General features: G+C 45.3%; 2 protein-coding genes across 2 annotated transcripts; one reads left to right on the top strand and one right to left on the bottom strand.

Moving 5' to 3' along the window:
* Positions 1 to 297: 297 nt before the first annotated feature.
* Positions 298 to 12,978, top strand: oplah (5-oxoprolinase, ATP-hydrolysing). Its single transcript, XM_031584257.1, has 22 exons — positions 298 to 531; positions 892 to 1,057; positions 1,650 to 1,788; positions 3,030 to 3,097; positions 3,865 to 4,181; positions 4,494 to 4,606; positions 5,450 to 5,620; positions 5,783 to 5,920; positions 6,035 to 6,173; positions 6,485 to 6,597; positions 6,787 to 6,938; positions 7,258 to 7,418; positions 7,972 to 8,073; positions 8,447 to 8,621; positions 9,150 to 9,334; positions 9,581 to 9,730; positions 10,053 to 10,187; positions 10,619 to 10,768; positions 10,870 to 11,027; positions 11,376 to 11,536; positions 11,674 to 11,771; positions 12,111 to 12,978. The coding sequence occupies exons 1-22, from the start codon at positions 313 to 315 to the stop codon at positions 12,261 to 12,263; spliced, it is 3,363 nt and encodes a 1,120-aa protein (XP_031440117.1). The 5' UTR covers positions 298 to 312; the 3' UTR covers positions 12,264 to 12,978.
* Positions 12,979 to 14,557: 1,579 nt separating this feature from the next.
* Positions 14,558 to 19,905, bottom strand: foxh1 (forkhead box H1). The gene is made up of 4 exons (XM_012815230.3): positions 19,332 to 19,905; positions 17,063 to 17,694; positions 16,177 to 16,281; positions 14,558 to 16,008 (listed from the first exon to the last, which is right to left on the bottom strand). Exons 2-4 carry the CDS (start codon positions 17,585 to 17,587, stop codon positions 15,055 to 15,057), a joined length of 1,584 nt encoding a protein of 527 aa, XP_012670684.1. The 5' UTR covers positions 17,588 to 17,694; positions 19,332 to 19,905; the 3' UTR covers positions 14,558 to 15,054.

The following is a 19,905-nucleotide window of genomic DNA, read 5'->3' as shown; positions in this document are numbered from 1 at the left end:
CACTCCAGTGAACAGCAAATAAATCTGGCTTTCAGGATCGTACAAACAGACCTGTTGGAGTGGTGAAACCCCTAATAAGTGACTATAGAACGGAATAGATATGCAAATATAATTTGTGAATACAATGTTAGGACCACTCAGTTTGAAGGTCAATAGAAAAGAGTTACTCAGTGACAGAGACATTGTGAATTCTTGTTCTATTGTGACCTTCATTCTTTATGGTGTGTATAATTTAGTTTTTGGCATGATTGCTGAGATACTAAAATCGATTTGTTGTGTCCCAAAATTCAACCAATGCAGCCCAAACCAACCATGGCTGTTTTAATGTGTCTTAGGTGGTCTGCTCATGAGAAGGCTGTGGGGTCGTTGGCACGGAAACTGGGGTTCACACAGGTGTCGCTGTCCAGTGAGGTGATGCCCATGATACGAGCTGTACCCAGAGGGTACACAGTCTGTGCAGATGCCTACCTCACACCCAAAATACGGCAGTATCTGCGTGGCTTCACCTCTGGGTTCAGGGGAGGCCTGAAGGTGAGTGTCTTTGTGGACATGAGTATTTAGCCTTTTTGTATGTTTTGACTTGTGTACAGTGTTTGACTTTGACTCGTGTGAAGTGTTCATCAGGATAAGGGGTCAAATTGGATGTCATATGTCAAGCCCCACCTGAAATTCTTTTCAAATAGTTTGTAAATCCAGCAGAGTGCATTGGTTAGTCAGTGAAGTTTCACAGGCCTTGCAAAGTGTTTTAACATAATGTTGCTCATCTTTCTCCATCTCTGTATTTCTGTTTCTCTCTCATTTCTTCCTTTCAACCTCCTCCATCACACCATTTCTTCTTCTTCTCCCCACCATGTCCGTTTCCCCCCCTCTCCCTCTCTTTCTTTCGCTCAGGATGTGGATGTGCTGTTCATGCAGTCAGACGGTGGGCTGACTCCCATGGGGCAGTTCTGCGGCTCGCGAGCGGTGCTGTCTGGGCCGGCGGGAGGTGTGGTGGGCTACGCCGTCACCTCCTACAGCTCCACGGAGAACAAGCCCGTCATCGGCTTTGACATGGGGGGTAAGGAATATAAGACAACGCTAAGCAGGCAAGAAGAGATAGACGCATACGGTGTTGTTGTGCTAAGAGGATGATTGTGTATGCTTGTTGAGGAGAATAGTAGCTACCTCCTATTTTCCAGAAACAGATGAGAGGACAATAGAGGGGAAGGAAATGGGGATGGGATGGGGGTCGTTCCACAGTCTCGCTGTGGAGGTGAGGATAAATGTGTTAACTGTGGTGAGGAGGTGAGGCTAACAAAATCTGGAGTTGTGGAAGAGGGGAAGGTGGAAAGTGGGAATCAGCCGTGACAAAGCAGAGTGAGGACTGAAGATTGACTGATGGATTACTGAACGACTGTGTTCATGAAAGAGCATACACTGGGCTGATGGCTTTGTTTACATTCAGTCAGTTAGCTCAGTCACAGCATACCTCATACCACAGTACACAACAATGCACAATGTGTGCGTGAAAGAGTGACTTTAGAGTACACAACAGAGCGTGCCTTCAAAGACCAACCCAGGTCAACACGAGACAGGAAATCCAGTTCGGTGCTTCTCTTCACTCACCTTCACTTCTCCTTTCATCTTCCTTTTGTTCTCTTTTCCCAAAGGCACCTCCACGGACGTAAGCCGCTACGCTGGCCAGTACGAGCACGTGTTTGAGGCGACCACCGCAGGCGTCACACTGCAGGCCCCTCAGTTGGACATCAACACCGTGGCTGCAGGCGGGGGCTCTCGACTCTTCTTTAGGTTAGAATCCTCTCCCACCCTCCGTGCAGCAGCTCCTCCCAGTAGGCCCCTTGGCCCTTAGGCACTCTGGGCGTAACAAATGCAAACATTGTGTCACTGTTCCCAGTTAAAGTCAACCTTGTTTCGATACGTTTATGCAACACTTTTTTTTACAAGCTTTGTGTCTTTATAAACAACCAGAGCTTATATACAACCACAGCTGTAATTGCTAATAGCCATGTTAACAACGTAAGGTGAAAATTCACTCAAGTTACCTCGGACTCCAGAGTTGTGTTTAAGTATAATTTTATTCAACAACAACAAGCTTGTCAGGCTCACTCATGTCCTGGCAGACAAGAGAGAGACACGGGCTCTCTCCCCGACTTAGAAAGGATGAGAGCGATAGAGCCTGGGCTCACTCCCAGACTGCAGCAGATGAGAGAGAAGCACAAGTTAAACAAGTTAAACACATCGCACAAGGTTTATATAGAATGAAGTTAGCGTTCTCTGACGCCAAAGCACTAGAGATAACCACGTGGTGGGTCTCCCACATCCAAGGTCTTTTTGCTATGCTTTTTGCAACATAATGCTTCAGCAAGGCAGAAAAGAAGGACTATTAGTTGTTCTTATCAGCCCTGGCTTACGCACACACACAGAAGGTACACTTTTAAGCACACACACAGAGTTAGAAACATCAACACTTACGAACAGAGACAGAAACTTCATGTTTCAGCTCATAAAGGCATATGATTAACACACATACATACTTGATTAAGGTCAGAGTTTCACATTTCTCTATCAAACAGTGATACCAGCAATGAAGAACGTAAAGAACATTTTTTCCAGAATTGCACATAAATCTTTTATGTTCGATGTTGCTTAACATGTTACATTTCTGTGCCGGACAAGACATTTTGGCTCGGTTGGCTCAGCTGATTGTTTCAAACACACTGAACTGCTTATTATATTGATCCTTTCGACCTCAGAGTACAGTAAGCTCTGACTGTAGTGTGGCTTTTTTATGGCGTTTTGGTCTGTTGTCCAAAAAGTGTCACCAAACCAAGACTGACTTTAGATGCTGTTTGAGGATCGGTAATTGTTAGTCGTAAAGTCTGAATTGTCACTTTTGGTCACTATTGTGTGTACATTAACATTGTCTATACATTAACAACAACAGTCATCATTTTCCATTTCTGGTTGCCACAGAGAATACAATTACAAGTAGAGTGTACATCATGTCCTGATACATTTCTCCCTGTTAGGTCAGGCATGTTTGTGGTGGGACCCGAGTCAGCTGGAGCCCATCCTGGACCTGCCTGCTACAGAAAGGGTGAGACAACCACCGTCAGAATACTCCTGGTGTCTGTGTATTCTACTTTGGAAATGTCATTTTTCCTTTATTTATTGATTTGAACTGTTTTTTGAGCTTTTTTGCTTTCATTCATTCTTTTGTTTTGTTTTATTTTATCGTTCCTTCTTTTATCATCTCTCATTCTTTCAATCATTTGTTTCTTCTTTCTTCCTTCTCCCCGATATTGTGAAACAACCTTAGCTGGAGTTGCAGTATGTTATATGTGGTAGCAGCTGTGGTCAGAGTAGACTTGAGCTGAGTCCTCGTTCTCTGCTTCTGTTGCTTCTGAGTCTTTCTATCGTACATTCTGTCTGTTCTACAACTGCTGCTGCATAGAGTTGGAAATATGACCCCACCAGCATTTTTGTTACCTCCCCTTTTTTGCTCAGTCGTAATCTCACTTACTTTCCCTCACTTTTTCTTGATGGATGGTCTTGGGTGAGCCATTAAAAACGCCTCCAGAGCAGGACACTGAGATAATTTGGAATCACTCCAAGTTCTGTGAAGAAGGAAAAAAACCTGTTTCCATAAGAGTGAGTTTAGAAGTGTAGGGCAGTTATGTGCTGGTAGGTTTATACCACAGAGAGCTTGAAGAAAAGCTGTTTATCAACTGTAAGAAATATATTCTCCTCAGTTTAGTAATACACATCAGCTCAGATTGTGGTTTAAAGGGCACAAAAAAAAACGAAATTGTTTTCCAACAAATATGCAGCGTTGATTCAACACCCGTCTGCATTCTTCCATAGGCGGCCCTCTTACTGTCACCGATGCCAACCTGGCGCTCGGCAGGCTCTTGCCCGCCTTCTTCCCACGCATCTTCGGCCCGGGCGAGAACGAGCCGCTCTCCAGCGAAGAGACCATGCGCCACTTCCGCCAGCTCACCAAGGAGATCAACCTCTTCCTGTCGGCTCAGTCACAGGGCGGTGCCAACGGGCCCGGCCAGGCCAGGAGCAGCGGTGCAGCCCGGGGGAGCAAAACAGAAATGAGCGTCGAGGCGGTTGCCATGGGTTTCATCCGTGTGGCCAATGAGGCCATGTGTCGGCCAATCAGAGCACTGACTCAGGTACCATGAGGCACTGGTGTATTTTGACGTGGTGGTTAGTGTCACCGCTTTACAAGTGGTTGAACTGGGTTCGATGCCCGATTGCTGCAAGTTGATTGTATGTCGCGTTGGTTAAAAGCGTCTGCTAAGTACCTGGCCTTTACCGTTATGTTGCTTATGTCATAGACAGTAACCTAGTAACTAAACTAAACAAAACACTTTATTTATTCTTTAAATTGGTGAGTGCATATTATGGCATCTGTTATCAGTGGTGGGAACACCAGGTTGTGGGATGTGGACTTCCATCTCTAAAGAACACTGCTTTGTTCCCAGGCGAAGGGCCATGACACATCTAAGCACGTGTTGGCTTGCTTTGGCGGAGCTGGTGGCCAACATGCCTGTGCCATTGCACGTGCCCTGGGCATGAAGACTGTCTTCATTCACAAGTTTGTCTCACAGCCCATCTTACAAACTCCCAAAATGTGTTTAGGGTTGTGAACATGTAACCTTGTGTGTGTGTGTGTGTGTCAGTGTGTGTGCGCCTTTGTTTTCTATGAAGAGTCAGGATATATTTGTTCACTCACTCGTCTTACTGTGAACAGCCAATACTATAAGTTTGTCTGTCTGTGTGTGTGTGAGAGAGAGATTGTGAGAGTCTGTGAACAGACTGTGCTATAAGTTTGTCTGCGTGTGTGTGTGAGACAGAGATTGTGAGAGTCTGTGAACAGACTGTGCTATAAGTTTGCCTGTGTGTGTGCGTGCGTGTGTGAGAAGAGATGTGAGAGTCTGTGAACAGAATGTGCTATAAGTTTGGCTGTGCGTGTGTGTGAGAGAGAGATGTGAGAGTCTGTGAACACACTGTGTCAAGAGGTCATATTAATACCCATGGCTGGCACACACCTCCTGACATGTACTGATGGCTACAGGCATGTGTGTTGCGTGTAACAGCTGTATTCGTGATGAGCTTCTGCTCCATGATTTATATTTCTGATGGCAGGAAACAGGTGGCCTAGAATATTCTGCCACCTTCCACTGCCTGTCTTGCATAACCTATTTTATTTTCTCCCACTAAGCCTGCTTGTCTGTCTGCCTGTTTCTCTGTCTTCATTTTCAATGTTTCCTTATTCGAATGGCACATACCTTGTGTTTTTGAAATATTGTTAACAGTAAAATGGAGACAAGATATTTCATGTTAGCATGGAGACATCTCTCCTTATGACCTGTACCACCCGTTTTCTGTCTCTGTCTCTCCTTCTCTCTTCCTCCGTCCCTCTCTCCCCCTCTCTCAGGTACAGCGGTGTTTTGTCGGCGTACGGGTTGGCCCTGGCTGACGTGGTGGAGGAGGTGCAGGAGCCGTGCTCTCTGCAGTACGAGTCGCGCTCCTTCACTGAGCTGGACCGCCGGGTGGACCTGCTCTCCCAGCGATGCCAGGACACACTACGGGCCCGAGGCTTCAACAGGTCGGGGGTCACCTCGGACACTCCAAACACAAATCTACTCCTCATAGAAGCACAGAGCGCACAAATCATACACCGAAATCTCCCTTCTTCCCTCCCCCTCCCTCCCTCCCTCCCTTTCTCTCCCGCTAACTGACATTTTATATCTTTCTCTCCCTCCATTAGTTCTCAGATCCAGACTGAGGTGTTCCTTCACCTGCGTTATGAGGGAACTGATTGTGCTCTCATGGTAACGGCCACTGGTTACCCAGGCAACCCTCAGTCCTGCCGTGCTGGAGACTTCCGCTCTGCATTTACTAAAAGGTGAGGTGCGTGTGCATTTTGGCCAAGGTAAACATGCGATGCCCTTGTTGTATGCCAGCTGGTGTATCTTTCTTTTCTTCTTCTTTCTTTACTCTTTCTCTGTCTTTTCTAAAGATATCTGAAAGAGTTTGGTTTTACCATTCCTGATCGACCCATCATGGTTGATGACATCCGGATAAGAGGATCGGGGATGTCGGGCATTAAATCAGTGACTCAAACCAAATCAGACTGTGGGCCTGCCAAAGCCGCAACGGTACAGTGAAGCAACTTCCCCTTTAGTGTAATAGAAGCTTTAGTGCATGAGAAATACTGTGTGTGGTACTCCACACAAGGCCAGTCTGATGACTATGAGTACAAACAATTAAAAAAATTCAATTCTGCTGGACCCTTACCCATTTATAAGTGCACTGCTTACGTGCTTTAAATATTCATCTCACGGTTACCAGAGTCACACACAAACATCTACTGTAAGAAACTTCATCAGTAAGTCATCAGAAAGAGGACTCATGGACAGGAAATTGCCTCTTGAATAAGACATGTTCCTCATCTTCCTCTGTTACTAAGGTTACCAAATGTTACTTTGAGGATGGCTACTTAGATACCAGTGTGTACCTGTGGGAGGAGCTATCATGTGACCATAGCATCCCGGGTCCTGCCATGATCATTGACAAGAACAGGTATGCTGGTGTGTGTGTAGAAGCTTTAAGCTTCTAGCTTCAGTCATGTCTGGATGACCATATCCTTTTTCTAGTTGTCCTGTTTTCATTAGCCAGTTCATCTGATGACCTTCCAGTATCCATATCTACTGTTAATGGATTATTATCCTGTGTAAAAAAGATGTAACCGCCTCTGTTGATTTCTCGCAGCACCATTTTGGTGGAGCCTGGCTGCACGGCCCAGCTGACTGAGAAGGGTGACGTGTGCATCAGCGTGGAGACCGACTCTCTGTGTGCGCTCGGCACCGAACTCAACGCCATCCAGCTGTCCATCTTCTCACATCGCTTCATGAGCATCGCAGGTGGGACGAGAGGGAGAGAAGTCTGGGTCAGTAGGGAAAGAATGTGCTGGAATAGAAATTTAAAGTAGAAAAAGATGGATAGTTAGAGTGAAAGTGGATAGCTGAAAGGTATTACAGGGTAATGGCAGGTGGTGGCAGAGATATATACACTGGCATGAAATTTGGGTAGAAAACACTAGACTGTAGGTTGAAAACGTACAGATATACAGTATTCTAAACCATTTATCTTTTCTCCATCAATCTCTGGCTTGATGCACACACACACACACACACACACACACACACACACACACACACACACACACACACACACACACAGAGCAAATGGGCCGTGTGCTCCAGAGAACCTCCATTTCCACCAACATAAAGGAGCGTCTGGACTTCTCCTGCGCCGTGTTCGGGCCTGACGGAGGGTTGGTGTCCAACGCCCCGCACATCCCTGTGCACCTGGGGGCCATGCAGGAGACTGTGCAGTACCAGGTGGGAATCGAGTCTCCCTCTGTCTTCCTGTGTGATATAAGGGAGCTGTTATAGTATTCACTTACCCACTGTGCTGTTTTTAGCCAGCTCCACCTTTACATTTGGTCACATGACCGCAGTCATCAGCACTCTAACAGGTAATACTGGTCAGTACACCTGCTCACTATAAAGTGCACCTACAGCTATACTGGCAGTTTCAAAGGCAAACTAATGCAGCCTCCTTAATGGCTGCTTATTGAGCTCAGCAGTGCTACTACAAGTATCGCTAGCCACACCGCTCTGATCCGTCGAGAGATGGATGATTAGGTTTGGAATGTCCTGCTATAAAGGAGGTCCAAAGAAAAACCTGCAGGCTATGCGGCTCTCAGAAACCTTGTGTAAACCTTGTGCTAAACACAGTCTGGTGGGCAGACTGAATAGGCTTACTCTGACACATAGAACCTGTTAAACAGTGTTCACTTAATCTCATCTTCATACATCTTTAACGTGCTTCTCTCTCTCGTTCTCCCCTCCCCCTCTCTCCCTCCTTCCTTCTGTCCACCCTCTATCACAGATTAAAGCACTGGGGAGCAGTCTGAAGGAGGGAGATGTGATTTTAAGTAATCACCCGTGTGCTGGAGGAAGCCACCTGCCAGACCTCACTGTAATCACACCAGTAAGTGGCCGTACATTCCAACCAGTCTGCTGAATCTGAGCCGTAGCCATCAGTATAGCCAGCTCTCTTGTCCTGTCTCTTGTGGTTATGCTATATATCTCACTTGTCCTGTCTCTTTTGGTTATGCTATATCTTTACTTCCCTCTGTTTCCTGTCACTGCTTCCTGTGCCCCTGTTGTTTCTACACTCTTCTCACACGTTTCTTTCTCTAACTCTCTCACACTCATACACACACACACACACACACACACACACACACACTCAAACTCACACACTCACACTCATACACACACACACACACACTCACACACACACTCACAGTCATACACACACACTCAAACTCACACACTAACTCAGTCTCTCTCTTCCTCAGGTGTTCTGGCGTGGTGTGAGTGGACCGGTGTTTTTCGTGGCCAGCAGGGGGCACCATGCCGACATTGGGGGAATCACTCCAGGCTCCATGCCCCCACATTCCAAATCTCTGCAGGAGGAGGGAGCCGTCTTCATCTCCTTCAAGCTGGTCACGGGGGGAGTTTTCCAGGAGCAAGGTGAGGGGGGGTTGGGGGGGGCAGACTGTGAGTGGGAGAGTGGGAGGGAGAGGCCATGCAAACCTATATAAAGGGCAGATAAGTCCGAGATTACATTACATTTACATTTATCCAAAGCGACGTACAAAGGAGAGAACAATCAAGCCACGAGCAAATAGAGACCTAGTGTAACAATAAATGCTACTTTACAAAATAAAAAAAGTGCAGGAATGTAAGTACTGTGCGAGTTAAGTACTAGTTAGAGGGGATATTATTTGAGGAGAGAAGATATGAATTGAATAGCTGTTGTAGTTGGATGTGCTATATAAATAGAAGTGTTATTCTGTGTATTTGAATATGGATAGAATATGGATGTCTCCTAGCTCTAGGACTCAAGTTTGTGCCTTGTACCCCTACTGAGGGGTAAGGGCAGAGGTTTCTCTGTTCTAGCTGCTGAATAACTGGCGGAACGAGCCAAGTTGGTTCTTCCAACTGCATGAAAGTTATCCATTCATCAGCTGAACCCGCCCTCTCCCCACCCTTCTACAGCTGTCACAGAGGCCCTCATGGCACCGGCACAATACCCGGGATGCTCTGGAACTCGCAATCTCCATGACAACCTGTCTGACCTGCGGGCACAGGTGGCAGCCAATCAGAGAGGGAGTCTCCTGGTGGGCGAGTTGATTGATCATTATGGGCTGCCTGTAGTTCAGGCCTACATGGGCTACATTCAGGTGAGTTAAAGTGTTTGTTGAAGGAGTGTGTGTGTACGTGTGTGTGTTTGTGTGTGTGTTTGTGCCTGTCTGTCTGTGTATATGTGTGTGTGCCTTTCTGTCTGTGCCTGTCTGTCTGTGTATGTGAGTGTGTGTCTGTCAGTCTGTGTGTGTTTGTGTCTCTGCGTGACAAATAGCCTATGGTTGACTAAAAACCAATGGATGAGAAGTAGTTTGATACACAGTGTGTTGATGCATTCATTCCAGAGCAATGCAGAGTTGGCCGTAAGAGACATGCTGAAAGAATTTGCACGTCGGCGGCAACAGCAACAGACCGGCTCCCTAGAAGTGGAATCTGAGGACTTCATGGATGACGGAACACCGATCAGACTGCGAGTGAAGATCAATGAGCAGGAGGTGAAGAAGTCAACCATAGTGTCTTCCCTCTCCGTGTGACTGCAGCTCCTGTGGACTCAGATACAAATGTGTTATTCTTCTGAAACACAATAAATAATGATCACCACAATATAAAGGTCGCACCAGCAAGGAAAAAAAATTCTTCACTCTTTGTTGTAAATCACACTTTTGTCTATTCTTTCTCTCTCTCTCTCTCTCTCTGTTTCTCTCTCTCTCCCTCTCTCTCTCTACCTCTCTCTCTCTGTCCTTCTCTGTTTCTCTCTCAGTCAATTCAGCAACCTTTACTGGCATGACAAATAATACATTCTGTTACTCTGTGCAGGGCAGTGCAGTGTTCGACTTCACAGGCACGGGACCAGAAGTGTGGGGGAACTGTAATGCTCCTCGTGCCATCACCTTGTCCGCACTAATCTACTGCCTGCGCTGTATGGTGGGCCAAGACATCCCACTCAACCAGGTAGCGCTCTCTCACACACACACACATGTCCATCAGCCAGGTATTTCACTCACGGTTGTGCACACTCACACACTCACACACACTCACACACACGCACACACACGCACACACACACACACACACACACACACACACACACACACACTCACACTCACACTCACACACATACACACACACACACACTCTCAGTCTCACTTGTCTCAGCTACATATTATGTACATATATTCTCTCTAAACCACTTTTAGACACACACACACACAAACACACAGACACAAACACACAAACACACACACAAACGTACTCACTGTAAACCAGGTCTTCGCGTCTCTCTCTCTCTCTCTGACACATACTACAAATGATATGCTTCTCAGCTGATGGCATAGTTGTGTTATCTGAGATAAGATATGACCCTCATTATCTATCTGTTTTAGGGCTGCCTTGCGCCAATAAAAGTTATCATTCCGCCTGGCTCCATCCTCCAGCCATCCCACAGTGCAGCAGTGGTGGGGGGCAACGTGCTGACATCACAAAGGGTTGTAGATGTCATCTTCCGTGCATTCGAAGTGTGCGCAGCCTCCCAGGTGAGTCAGCCTCAGCCTATGTATAGGTGCATGTGTGTGGAGAAGGGAAATGGACTGTGTTGATTTCAGATGTTTCTCACCCCTCTCTCTCTGCTTGGCAGGGCTGCATGAACAATGTGTCCTTTGGGAGTGAGAGGAGTGGTTACTACGAGACCGTGGCTGGGGGTGCTGGTGCCGGCCCAGGCTGGCATGGGCGTAGCGGGGTCCACAGTCACATGACCAACACGCGCATCACCGACCCAGAAATTCTGGAGAAGCGGTGCGTTTATTTAGTAAAAACTGACTGGATAAAGATATATAATGTATATATTTATTTAGTAAAAACTGACGGGATATAGATATATAATATATATTTATTTAGTAAAAACTGACTGGATATAGATATATGATATGTATTTATTTAGTAAAAGCTGACTGGATATAGATATTTATTTGGTGCCATTCATTATGTATTGACTTAGTGTACTGGAAATTAAATTACAACTACAAACCACACTACTTGATTGACCTCAGTTGACCCAGTGTGATTTTTGGACTCTGTTCTCATTTATCTCTCTTGCTAGCCTGCCTGTGTTGTTCACTCTCCACTCTTTCCCCTGACCCTCAGATATCCTGTGGTCTTGGAGCAGTTCTCCTTGCGGCCTGGCTCGGGGGGTGCAGGGCAATATCGAGGAGGTGACGGGGTGATCCGGAAACTTCTGTTCCGGGAGAAGGTGGTACTGTCTGTTCTGACAGAGAGGCGATCTACACAGCCCTATGGACTTAATGGTAGTCATCCTGGAGACAGCCTACCAGTTTTGTTTGCCATTAGGCATTTAATTCTGATTTTTATCTCACTGAAACCACATTCTCTTCCCTTTATCCGTGTATCTCTGTTTATCTGTTTGTTTCTCGTGCTCTTTCAGGAGGGGAGAGCGGAGCAGCAGGTCTGAACCTACTTCACAGGGCTGATGGGAGAGTTCTTAACGTGGGGGCCAAGACCTCAGTCAGCCTGGACCCTGGGGTGAGAACAGGCTTGATCTTGTTCATGTGTTAAACAGGATTCTTTAACTGAAATGCAAAACAAGAAGTCTTGAAATGTAAACTAAACCTGTCTTTTGTGTATAATGTCTGTAATTTCCGGGGCTATTCTCTCTCTCATGCTAATTTAGTACATCTGACTCGGGTCATGGTTCATTTTCAATAAAGTATATCAACTCGTTAGTTATAGACTTTGGTACACATTGAAGAGCTTTTCGTTGTCTGCCAGTGGATGTTTCAGAAGTATCTCAGTTATTTTATCTAATCCTTTTTTTTCCTCTGGTTGTTCTGAATGTAATGCCCAGTTTGTTTCCACCCCTAGGACATGTTCAGTCTGCACACCCCAGGAGGAGGGGGCTATGGGAAGGAGGAAGATGGAGACGAACCTCAGCCTTCCAAGCGCAGACGGCTCAACGAGACCTTCATCGAGCGAGGGAGCGTATTTGAGTACCGCCGCGCGCAGGAGAGTGTGTGAGAAGGTGAAAAAAAAAATGACATGGAAAGAGGAGATGGCGAGAAAAGAAAAAGGGATGTGATGGAAATGTGAAAGGGAAATAGAGAATTTTATAGTTTTCTACAAAAGAGTGGCATTAGAAGATGAATGAATGTGCCGTTGTGGTTTATTTGTAGAGTTACAGTGCACACAGTAGTCGTCAATGGCAAAAGTCTCAAAAATCTACATTTCTTTTTGGGAAAGTCTTTTTTAAACCTTTTGAAATGAACTGCAAACATTTGTGACACTTAGCCTTTGTAGCAGAAGCTCATATATTGTCTTGGATGTTGTTGCAGACATACTCCACTGTGAGGATACAGAGAATCAGATTATACATGCAGTTTGTTGTTACAGGCATCAGAAACCTATCCAACAGTGGGAGGCCATTTTAAAATATCAGTGTTAAACCAGTCACCTCAGCAGGCCAAGCACAGTGTAACAAACAATAAAGGACAGGCTGGGTGGTAGTCTCTCACCACTGATAAGATGGAGCTATGCAGGAACACTGTCTTTACTGTGATGTGCTCTCATTCCATACATGCATATATTCACTGATGTCTCTGCATGTCGGCATTTTGGAGTGGATGGGAATCAAACCAGTATTTCACTCCTTTCAGATGACCTGTACTGTTTTTATTTCATTTGGCAACAGACAAAGATATATATATTTTAAATAAACACAACTGATAAATTAAAAGCATAAGACTCCTGAGTGATTCAAAGAATGATCAATCTCATTTAGGATTAAATGCCCTAATATTCTATTTCTGTACACCAGTGTCATTCTGCTCAACAGTAAATCACATAAAACCCAAACTCATCTTTACAAATAATTAAAATCACATCACATATTTTTTTCTAAATTCAACAGACAACACTACATTCTACATCTCAAGTCCTTTTCTATCTAACCAAGTCCCCTACTCTTAGTCACACTAGTGATTGCCAGTGCTGATCAGCATCAGATCTGCGGGTGTTAATAAATGTCCCCGAGTGCAAGCTTTATAAATACCTCATGATGAACAAAAAAAGTTCATCTAGAGGAATATGAACTCACCAATGTGAATAACTTTGTCCTGTTCCTCCGGTGTAGTCACACTATTTTCATGCGAGGGAAAACTTAAGACTCCCTTAACTTAACTATTCCCTTTACGATTCTGTACAACATGTACATCTGCAGGGCATGGTATTGTTTTATAAAACTCACTCTTACGCGAGTCAGATGAATCCCAACATTCTCCCGCCTAGACTGAACTCTCCCCTGCTTTTACAGCGCTGTGTATAGAGTGTGTGTGTGTGTGTGTGTGTGCTGGATAAAACGGTGATTGTGCTAGACACAAGATAAGGAAACCATGCAGGGGGTGCTGAGTTATTGCCCTAGTCACCCCAGGAGGGAGTGATGTTCTGGGGTGATGTGGGAGAGGCAGAGGGCCTTGTGCATGGATGGCTGGTTTTAGAGTTGTGGGTTGTGTCAGAGATGGCAGCAGGAGGTTACAGTGGTCTAGCAAGAATGAGGAGATAAAGATCTGTTTTAAATGGATCGGTGATCAGAGGGACTGGCCTCAGATTGCAACCAACCACACACATGTAAAGCTCACATCTGGGAAATGACCCAATGAAGACAGAGATTAACAACAAAACAAAGGCATTATAATAAGAAATGATCTATTTTTGTGCACATGAAGAAACAAATATATACATATTTATATTAAAAAAAAACTCTGTTTCACAGTATCATCCTATCCAGATAAAATAGGAGGTATTTTATATTCAAATGCCATGGTTCAATACATTCCAGTGGGGGAAAAAGAAACATTTCCAGTTCATTGTAAATATAGGCACTTTTCTCCCTCCCATCCCTGACACTTAAGCCCATCCTCCCAGATTGGCTGATACAGCAGGATGGGATGTTCACAGCTGGGGGTAGGGGTGGGGGTGGGATTGGCGCAATTCAAAATCAGGGGATTTATCAGTCCATAGTGAACAACCGTACATTTATTTCTGACGCATTTCATAAGACAACACTTGGTTATGGCACATTGGATTGTATATGTATTACCTTTGAAACTGTTTAGCAATTAGCAATTCATGCAACATACCCTGAAGAATTCCTAATATGCATTGTAATTTGTGACTTTAGGCAACACATACATTCACAACACTGATATGTACATTAAGGCACTGTGTGAAATACAACAGACACTAGCATCTTTGTTTTTTAAAAAAAAGTTTAGTTTGTGCTGAAATGTAAACACATTCTCTCTCTCTCTCACACAAACACACACACAGTTTAAGGGTCAGCGACCATGTCTGTTACAGCAAAACAGGGTAAACCCTGGGAAACACTCTTGTAATTCGATTTCATTTCAAACCCTGTTTCAAATGAATCGATTAAAATACATATTGTGGGCCATACACAGTAGCCACCTACAAGCATAGTTAAAAAATACGACGGTGAACAATATCTGGAAAGGTTCAACAATATTTAACGTTGGTAACATTTACAAAACATTTCATAAAAACACTGATATGAAACAAAAAGGATAAAATAGTGCAAACACTAGCAGTGCAAAGTCTTTGGTCAATAATAGGTTAATATTGATCGCATTGGCACATGGATACTGAGGTAGTCGTCACTGGGAGTTTGGAATTTTAAATACATTCCCTGAAGCCTGAAACCTGAGAATGTGTCTTAACAGACTACTGATAGACTGTTGGGAGATAGGGGAGCAAGTGTTTTTTCTTGGAGGGGTGGAATGGGGACTTTCAAGTCTTAATACTGAGGATATCGTGTAAGAGGGGGACCATTTTGTAGGGCGTATTGGTTCGCTGGAGGATGTTGCGTCTGATTGCCTGGGCCAAGAACATCAAACACGCTTTTGTTGGGTGGCACTGACTGCAGCATGCTATCCAAATCCATAATCAGAGGTGGAGCTTGGAGCGACACATGCCCACCGGGCATGATGGGCCAGTAACTGTGGCTGACAAAATGACCTGATGGGACCGGTGGCCCCCCATACCCATAGAAGGGCAGTCCTCCCAAAGGCACAAAGGGCCCGCCGTTAAAGCGCATGCTGGGTGGGGCCACAGCGTTAGGAGGCGTGTACTTGGCATAGGAGGTGGGCAGCTCCCAGGGATGCACGTTGCCTCGTCTGAGAGACTTGTTGGGCGGGCAGGAGTCATAGTACCCATCGGAGCCTGCCTCGCTCTCATTGGCCCTCTTCCTTACGCGGGGGGCGCCCCTCCAGTCATCGTCTGAAGAGGAAGAGGCGGGGCTAGCGGAGCTGGCTGAGGCACTGCGATTGGAGGAGGAGTAGCGCAGACATGGCGGGGAGGCGGGGTGTGCGGAGGAAGGGTGGGGCGGCTCAACCCCCAAGACCTCTCTGCCGCGGAGCCCCCCCCCTCCTGTGCTGGGGGGACGGAACCTGTGCAGGAGGGAGTCGATGGCGAAGGACGAGTCCAATTTGGGACGGTACGGGTCCTCCGTGGGAGGGGAACTGTGCCTGCTGGGAGCTGGGGGCAGGGGAGGGGTGGGCTGCTCGGCATCGGATTTTTTGTTGTGGGGGTGCCCATGGAGGATGTAAGGGGCGAGGTCCTGGGCAAAGATGGTCTCATCCTGGCGCGACACTGCTGTGTTTTGACGCTTCAGGAGCTCGAGGGGCACTCGGCTCACCTCCACTGTCCAGAAGTTCCCCTTCCCTTGGGGCTTTCCAGGATCCTTCAGTACCTAGAAAGACGGCATAAACAGAGCAGAGAGAGAGCATAAGGGGGCGTTGTAAGGGAGAGCTCCTGTATCCAGCGGTGTGAAATTATTATTTCAGTTGGTGGCCATGATGCCAAGAAGGTGATGCCATGATGCCTCAGTCAGGGCACACATACTTCTGAACAAACAAACCTTAACAAAGCAGTCATATGAGGAGAGGTTGTGTCGGACAGAGTCCCTCCAGCCTTTGTAATTCCCTTTGAAGAATGGAAATAGTGTGCTGATCTCCTTCAGGATCTGAGAGAGCAAATGGAAAATAAAATCAATGCAGTTTTACATTATTCATTCATTTGTCAAATACTAGGGTTACGATTGAAACATTGCATCCAACATGACAGGAGAGATTTCTCATTCAATCCAGAACCCTTAAGAACATAAAATGTGCCACATTGAGTCATTTTTTGTGAAATTGGTCTACTTGTCACAATCACCCATCAATGAATAAATGTAGTATTCACTTCACTTCGAATATAATTACCTTACTTAAGTTATGCTAAGGAATGTTAGGTCAGCGGGCAGCAAAGACGTTTCTGGGCTCTGTAGGTTAACGCATTAGGCCTGCGCTATCTGTTTCTATAGCTTTCGTCCTATCAATACCTTGCTCCGGCTGATGCATATCAGTGTCTGGTTTCACTGTATGCTATCTTAACAAAACAACACACGATAGAGACAATCTGTCTCTGCTAAGCGTGTGTCAGATGAGAGGGACCGTTGTGTTTGCATAGGTGCGTCCTACACAACGCTCGTCCCCCAAACATCACAGCTACCCACAAAGACACAATAATAAAATGCCTATTTCCTCCAGAGGTTGTTTTATACAAACCTATGTGCGCGAGACTTCTAGGCTTCAATAAAGGTCACTAAATCAGATTAGAATTACTTCTAATTGCAATTCAATTTCAAATTGATCAATTTATCCAAATAGCTACAGTGAATTTTGAGTGACCCGATACTGCTGACCCTTGCCCCAACACACAACACACAACCGATAAGCTTCACAAGAATTTGGAACTCTTACCTCTGACAGCGTCAACCTTTTCTCTGGAGAATTCTGAATAACCATTGCGATCATGGCGAGATATGAATACGGTGGCTTTGGGTACCGTTGATAATTCTTCTTCTTGCCTCCATTAGAATTTCCATCATGTTCCCACGAGTTGGTCAGACCAACCTGGGGTTGTTGCTTGGTCGGTGGTTCCATTTTGACCTGCGTGGCCTCTGCGTAGTATCCTGATGCAGGGTCATTTAATATACCTGTATCCATGGGCGCAGCGGCCCTGGTGAACGGAGCTGGCGCAGGTTTTTCTGCAAGAGCTCCTAGCTTCAGCACCGTTGAATAGTTGAGGTTTCTTCGCCAGTCTAGGAATGAAGAGCCCCGCGCTACGTTGCTCCGTGGATGACTCCGAGAGACATGGTTGTGACCACTCCTTTCAACAGAGGCGAAGTCAAGTTGATGGTCGTGATGGCCTCCCAATCCAGATGATGGCAGGTAGGGAATTGCGAGTGGTGCCAGCAAGCCCTGACCCCCCCAGTGCTTTGTCATGCTGATGAACTCGGGCGTAGATCGGGCTACACGACTGGTCAGGCTTAGGGGGAGGGAGACGGGGGTCGGTCCTTAACCCCCGGCAGACTGCTGGCTCCAGGTCGACTCTATTTGAAGAGCAAACAATTAACAGTTTCATGTAAATCCTGCTGCGTAATCGAGGGGAGAATGGGGCGCTATCTGCGCGCAGAATGACTGATCGCCCCGGGGGGCTGGGCAGCCTTGCGTGTGTGAGAAACAGTAAACCTGCGAATAGCCCCTGTTTAAGACATCAGCAACATCCTCATCTACTACAAAGTTCAGTTTCAACTACTGGGGCAAACTTTTCAGTTGCTCATACGAATGGTAACGTTCACTTTAATTATAGCAAATTAAAGAGAATAGGTCTATATCCAATTTTAAGACAGCAAAGACCCCCCACCACCACCACCAACCCACCCACCGCCTCGGCTCAGTCCGTAAGGTAAATGACTTGACTTTATTTACTGTAAGCACATATAGCCAAAATGATGACCTCGTTCTCTGGCTGACAATAAAAACAGTTCTCAGCATAAAACTTCTCATGTGGCACAGCAGACATTTACTATCTGGGCCAAAACCATCTAACCACACCCAAAGTTATGGGGAACGAATAGATTGTAGATTCCGTCAACAACACATGGCCAGCAATATACATGCATGAGGGCGCTAATATACAAATTCCCTTCTCACATACATTCAGAGATTAACACTTTCGGTCAGATTCACCCACGGCAGATGAGTCAGATATTAGTGGCCTAATCAATACAAATACGCAATTAAGTAGCTGATCAAAATATGCACTAAACATCCTGCAAATAACCCTTAAAATGAAGACTGATTTAAAGTAATAAATGCTAGTCCTACTCTCAAATAGAAGTTTCGAGAAAGCAATGACAATATAGACTACGCAAAAAATATATATAATTTAAAAAAGTTATCTCGTTTAATAACAAAGAGAATTGAAAACAACTGTGGGGCAAAACTCAAAGACTTAGTCATTGAACTGCCAATACAAATAAATGATAAAATGCACAGTAAACTCAGAGATACATGTTTACACGTTTCGATGTCGGGTCTTAGAATATGCAGTGATGTGCCTTGTTCACTTGAGAGGAAACGGTTTCGGAATAGCACTTGTCTTTTGTCAGATAATGTAGTGTTAATGTTCCAGTACTTGGCGCGCAGCAAGACACTGAAAACAAGTTGGAATAGAGGAATATTCTGCACTAGACTGACGACATTTCTTTCCAGGGGGGTCTTTTGAATGTGAAACAACACAATGCCAGAGATAGGCTTAGACACTGTATAGTCTTCCACTAGCTCACATATTGTTTGGAATCTTTCGAGCTTCTGAGGTCTTGACACGCAAGATGTATTCAATATATAACAAGCTCCAAGCGACCACTTCACTCTTTACCACTGAGAAAGTTGAACTCATAGGCTGCTTTATTTAGGCCACTTCTTCTGGTGAAAGGCGGTTAATTAGCTAAACGAAAGCAGTAGACGATATCACTTTACAACTTTAGATACCCATGCTGCAGCTTTACCAGAGTAGCCTTATGTGGTCAATTCCATGGGGTTTTAATATAACAACAGCCTGATACTTAATCACGATGGTCATCACAATGTAGTTATTTAATGAACTAATAGCTTGAAGATATGTTGTCAGGAGGACAAAATGGTCAAGAACGCATGTCTGTTCTCTAGGCCTATCATTTCTTACCGAACTGTAACAGGATATCCGCACCGTGTTGGTAGAAGAGGAATGGAGAGCAGCTAAAAGACGAATTCGTGCTCCAAGTTTCAAAGAAGTGGTTTGGACGTGAACGCGTTCTGATAATCTCACCTGTCCACACGCTAATTATCACTTACACAGCTGATTGGATGGCACTGCCCGTCAGCCATACCATTTTTTTCTGAATAAACATGGCCAACATATTCTTGACACTTTCATCCAGCAGTTAAGCATCAGTATTTAGTCTAACAGAAGCCGGCCTCATAATAAACAAATGAAATTGCAGGATTAAATATTGTAATATTGCCATAGACACGAGACAGCAACATATCAGTGTATCACACGAAGTGGACATGGCAGTAAAAGTTGGTCTTGAGCCTCATTAGATCAATAGAGACTAAAGAACACTGCCTGGACATGTAATAGAGTAATAGGTTGTGATTAGAGACATTAAATGTAATGGCTTGGTGTCCAGTGTGGTGCCTGAAACAAGCTAGATGGGGGATGCTACAGCAACAGCCCATAATGAGACATTCACTGCTGGAGATGTAAATTAACTCTG

This window comes from Clupea harengus, chromosome 17, assembly GCF_900700415.2.
Source record: "Clupea harengus chromosome 17, Ch_v2.0.2, whole genome shotgun sequence".
NCBI lineage: Eukaryota > Metazoa > Chordata > Actinopteri > Clupeiformes > Clupeidae > Clupea > Clupea harengus.
The sequence above is the reverse complement of the archived record's forward strand: the minus strand, read 5'-3'. Positions and strand labels throughout refer to the sequence as shown.

What these genes read in the sequence shown, in the direction of transcription:
- foxh1 (XM_012815230.3), bottom strand. Translation starts at nt 17,587, where the DNA reads ATGACAAAGCACTGGGGGGGTCAGGGCTTGCTGGCACCACTCGCAATT. An exon ending in AAAGGTTGACGCTGTCAGAG is followed by an intron (nt 16,282 to 17,062) that starts GTAAGAGTTCCA and finishes TTGCTCTCTCAG; the next exon opens with ATCCTGAAGGAGATCAGCAC. An exon ending in CATATGACTGCTTTGTTAAG is followed by an intron (nt 16,009 to 16,176) that starts GTTTGTTTGTTC and finishes CCGTCTTTCTAG; the next exon opens with GTACTGAAGGATCCTGGAAA.
- oplah (XM_031584257.1), top strand. Translation starts at nt 313, where the DNA reads ATGGCTGTTTTAATGTGTCTTAGGTGGTCTGCTCATGAGAAGGCTGTG. An exon ending in ACCTCACTGTAATCACACCA is followed by an intron (nt 8,074 to 8,446) that starts GTAAGTGGCCGT and finishes TCTCTTCCTCAG; the next exon opens with GTGTTCTGGCGTGGTGTGAG. An exon ending in AAGTGTGCGCAGCCTCCCAG is followed by an intron (nt 10,769 to 10,869) that starts GTGAGTCAGCCT and finishes TCTGCTTGGCAG; the next exon opens with GGCTGCATGAACAATGTGTC.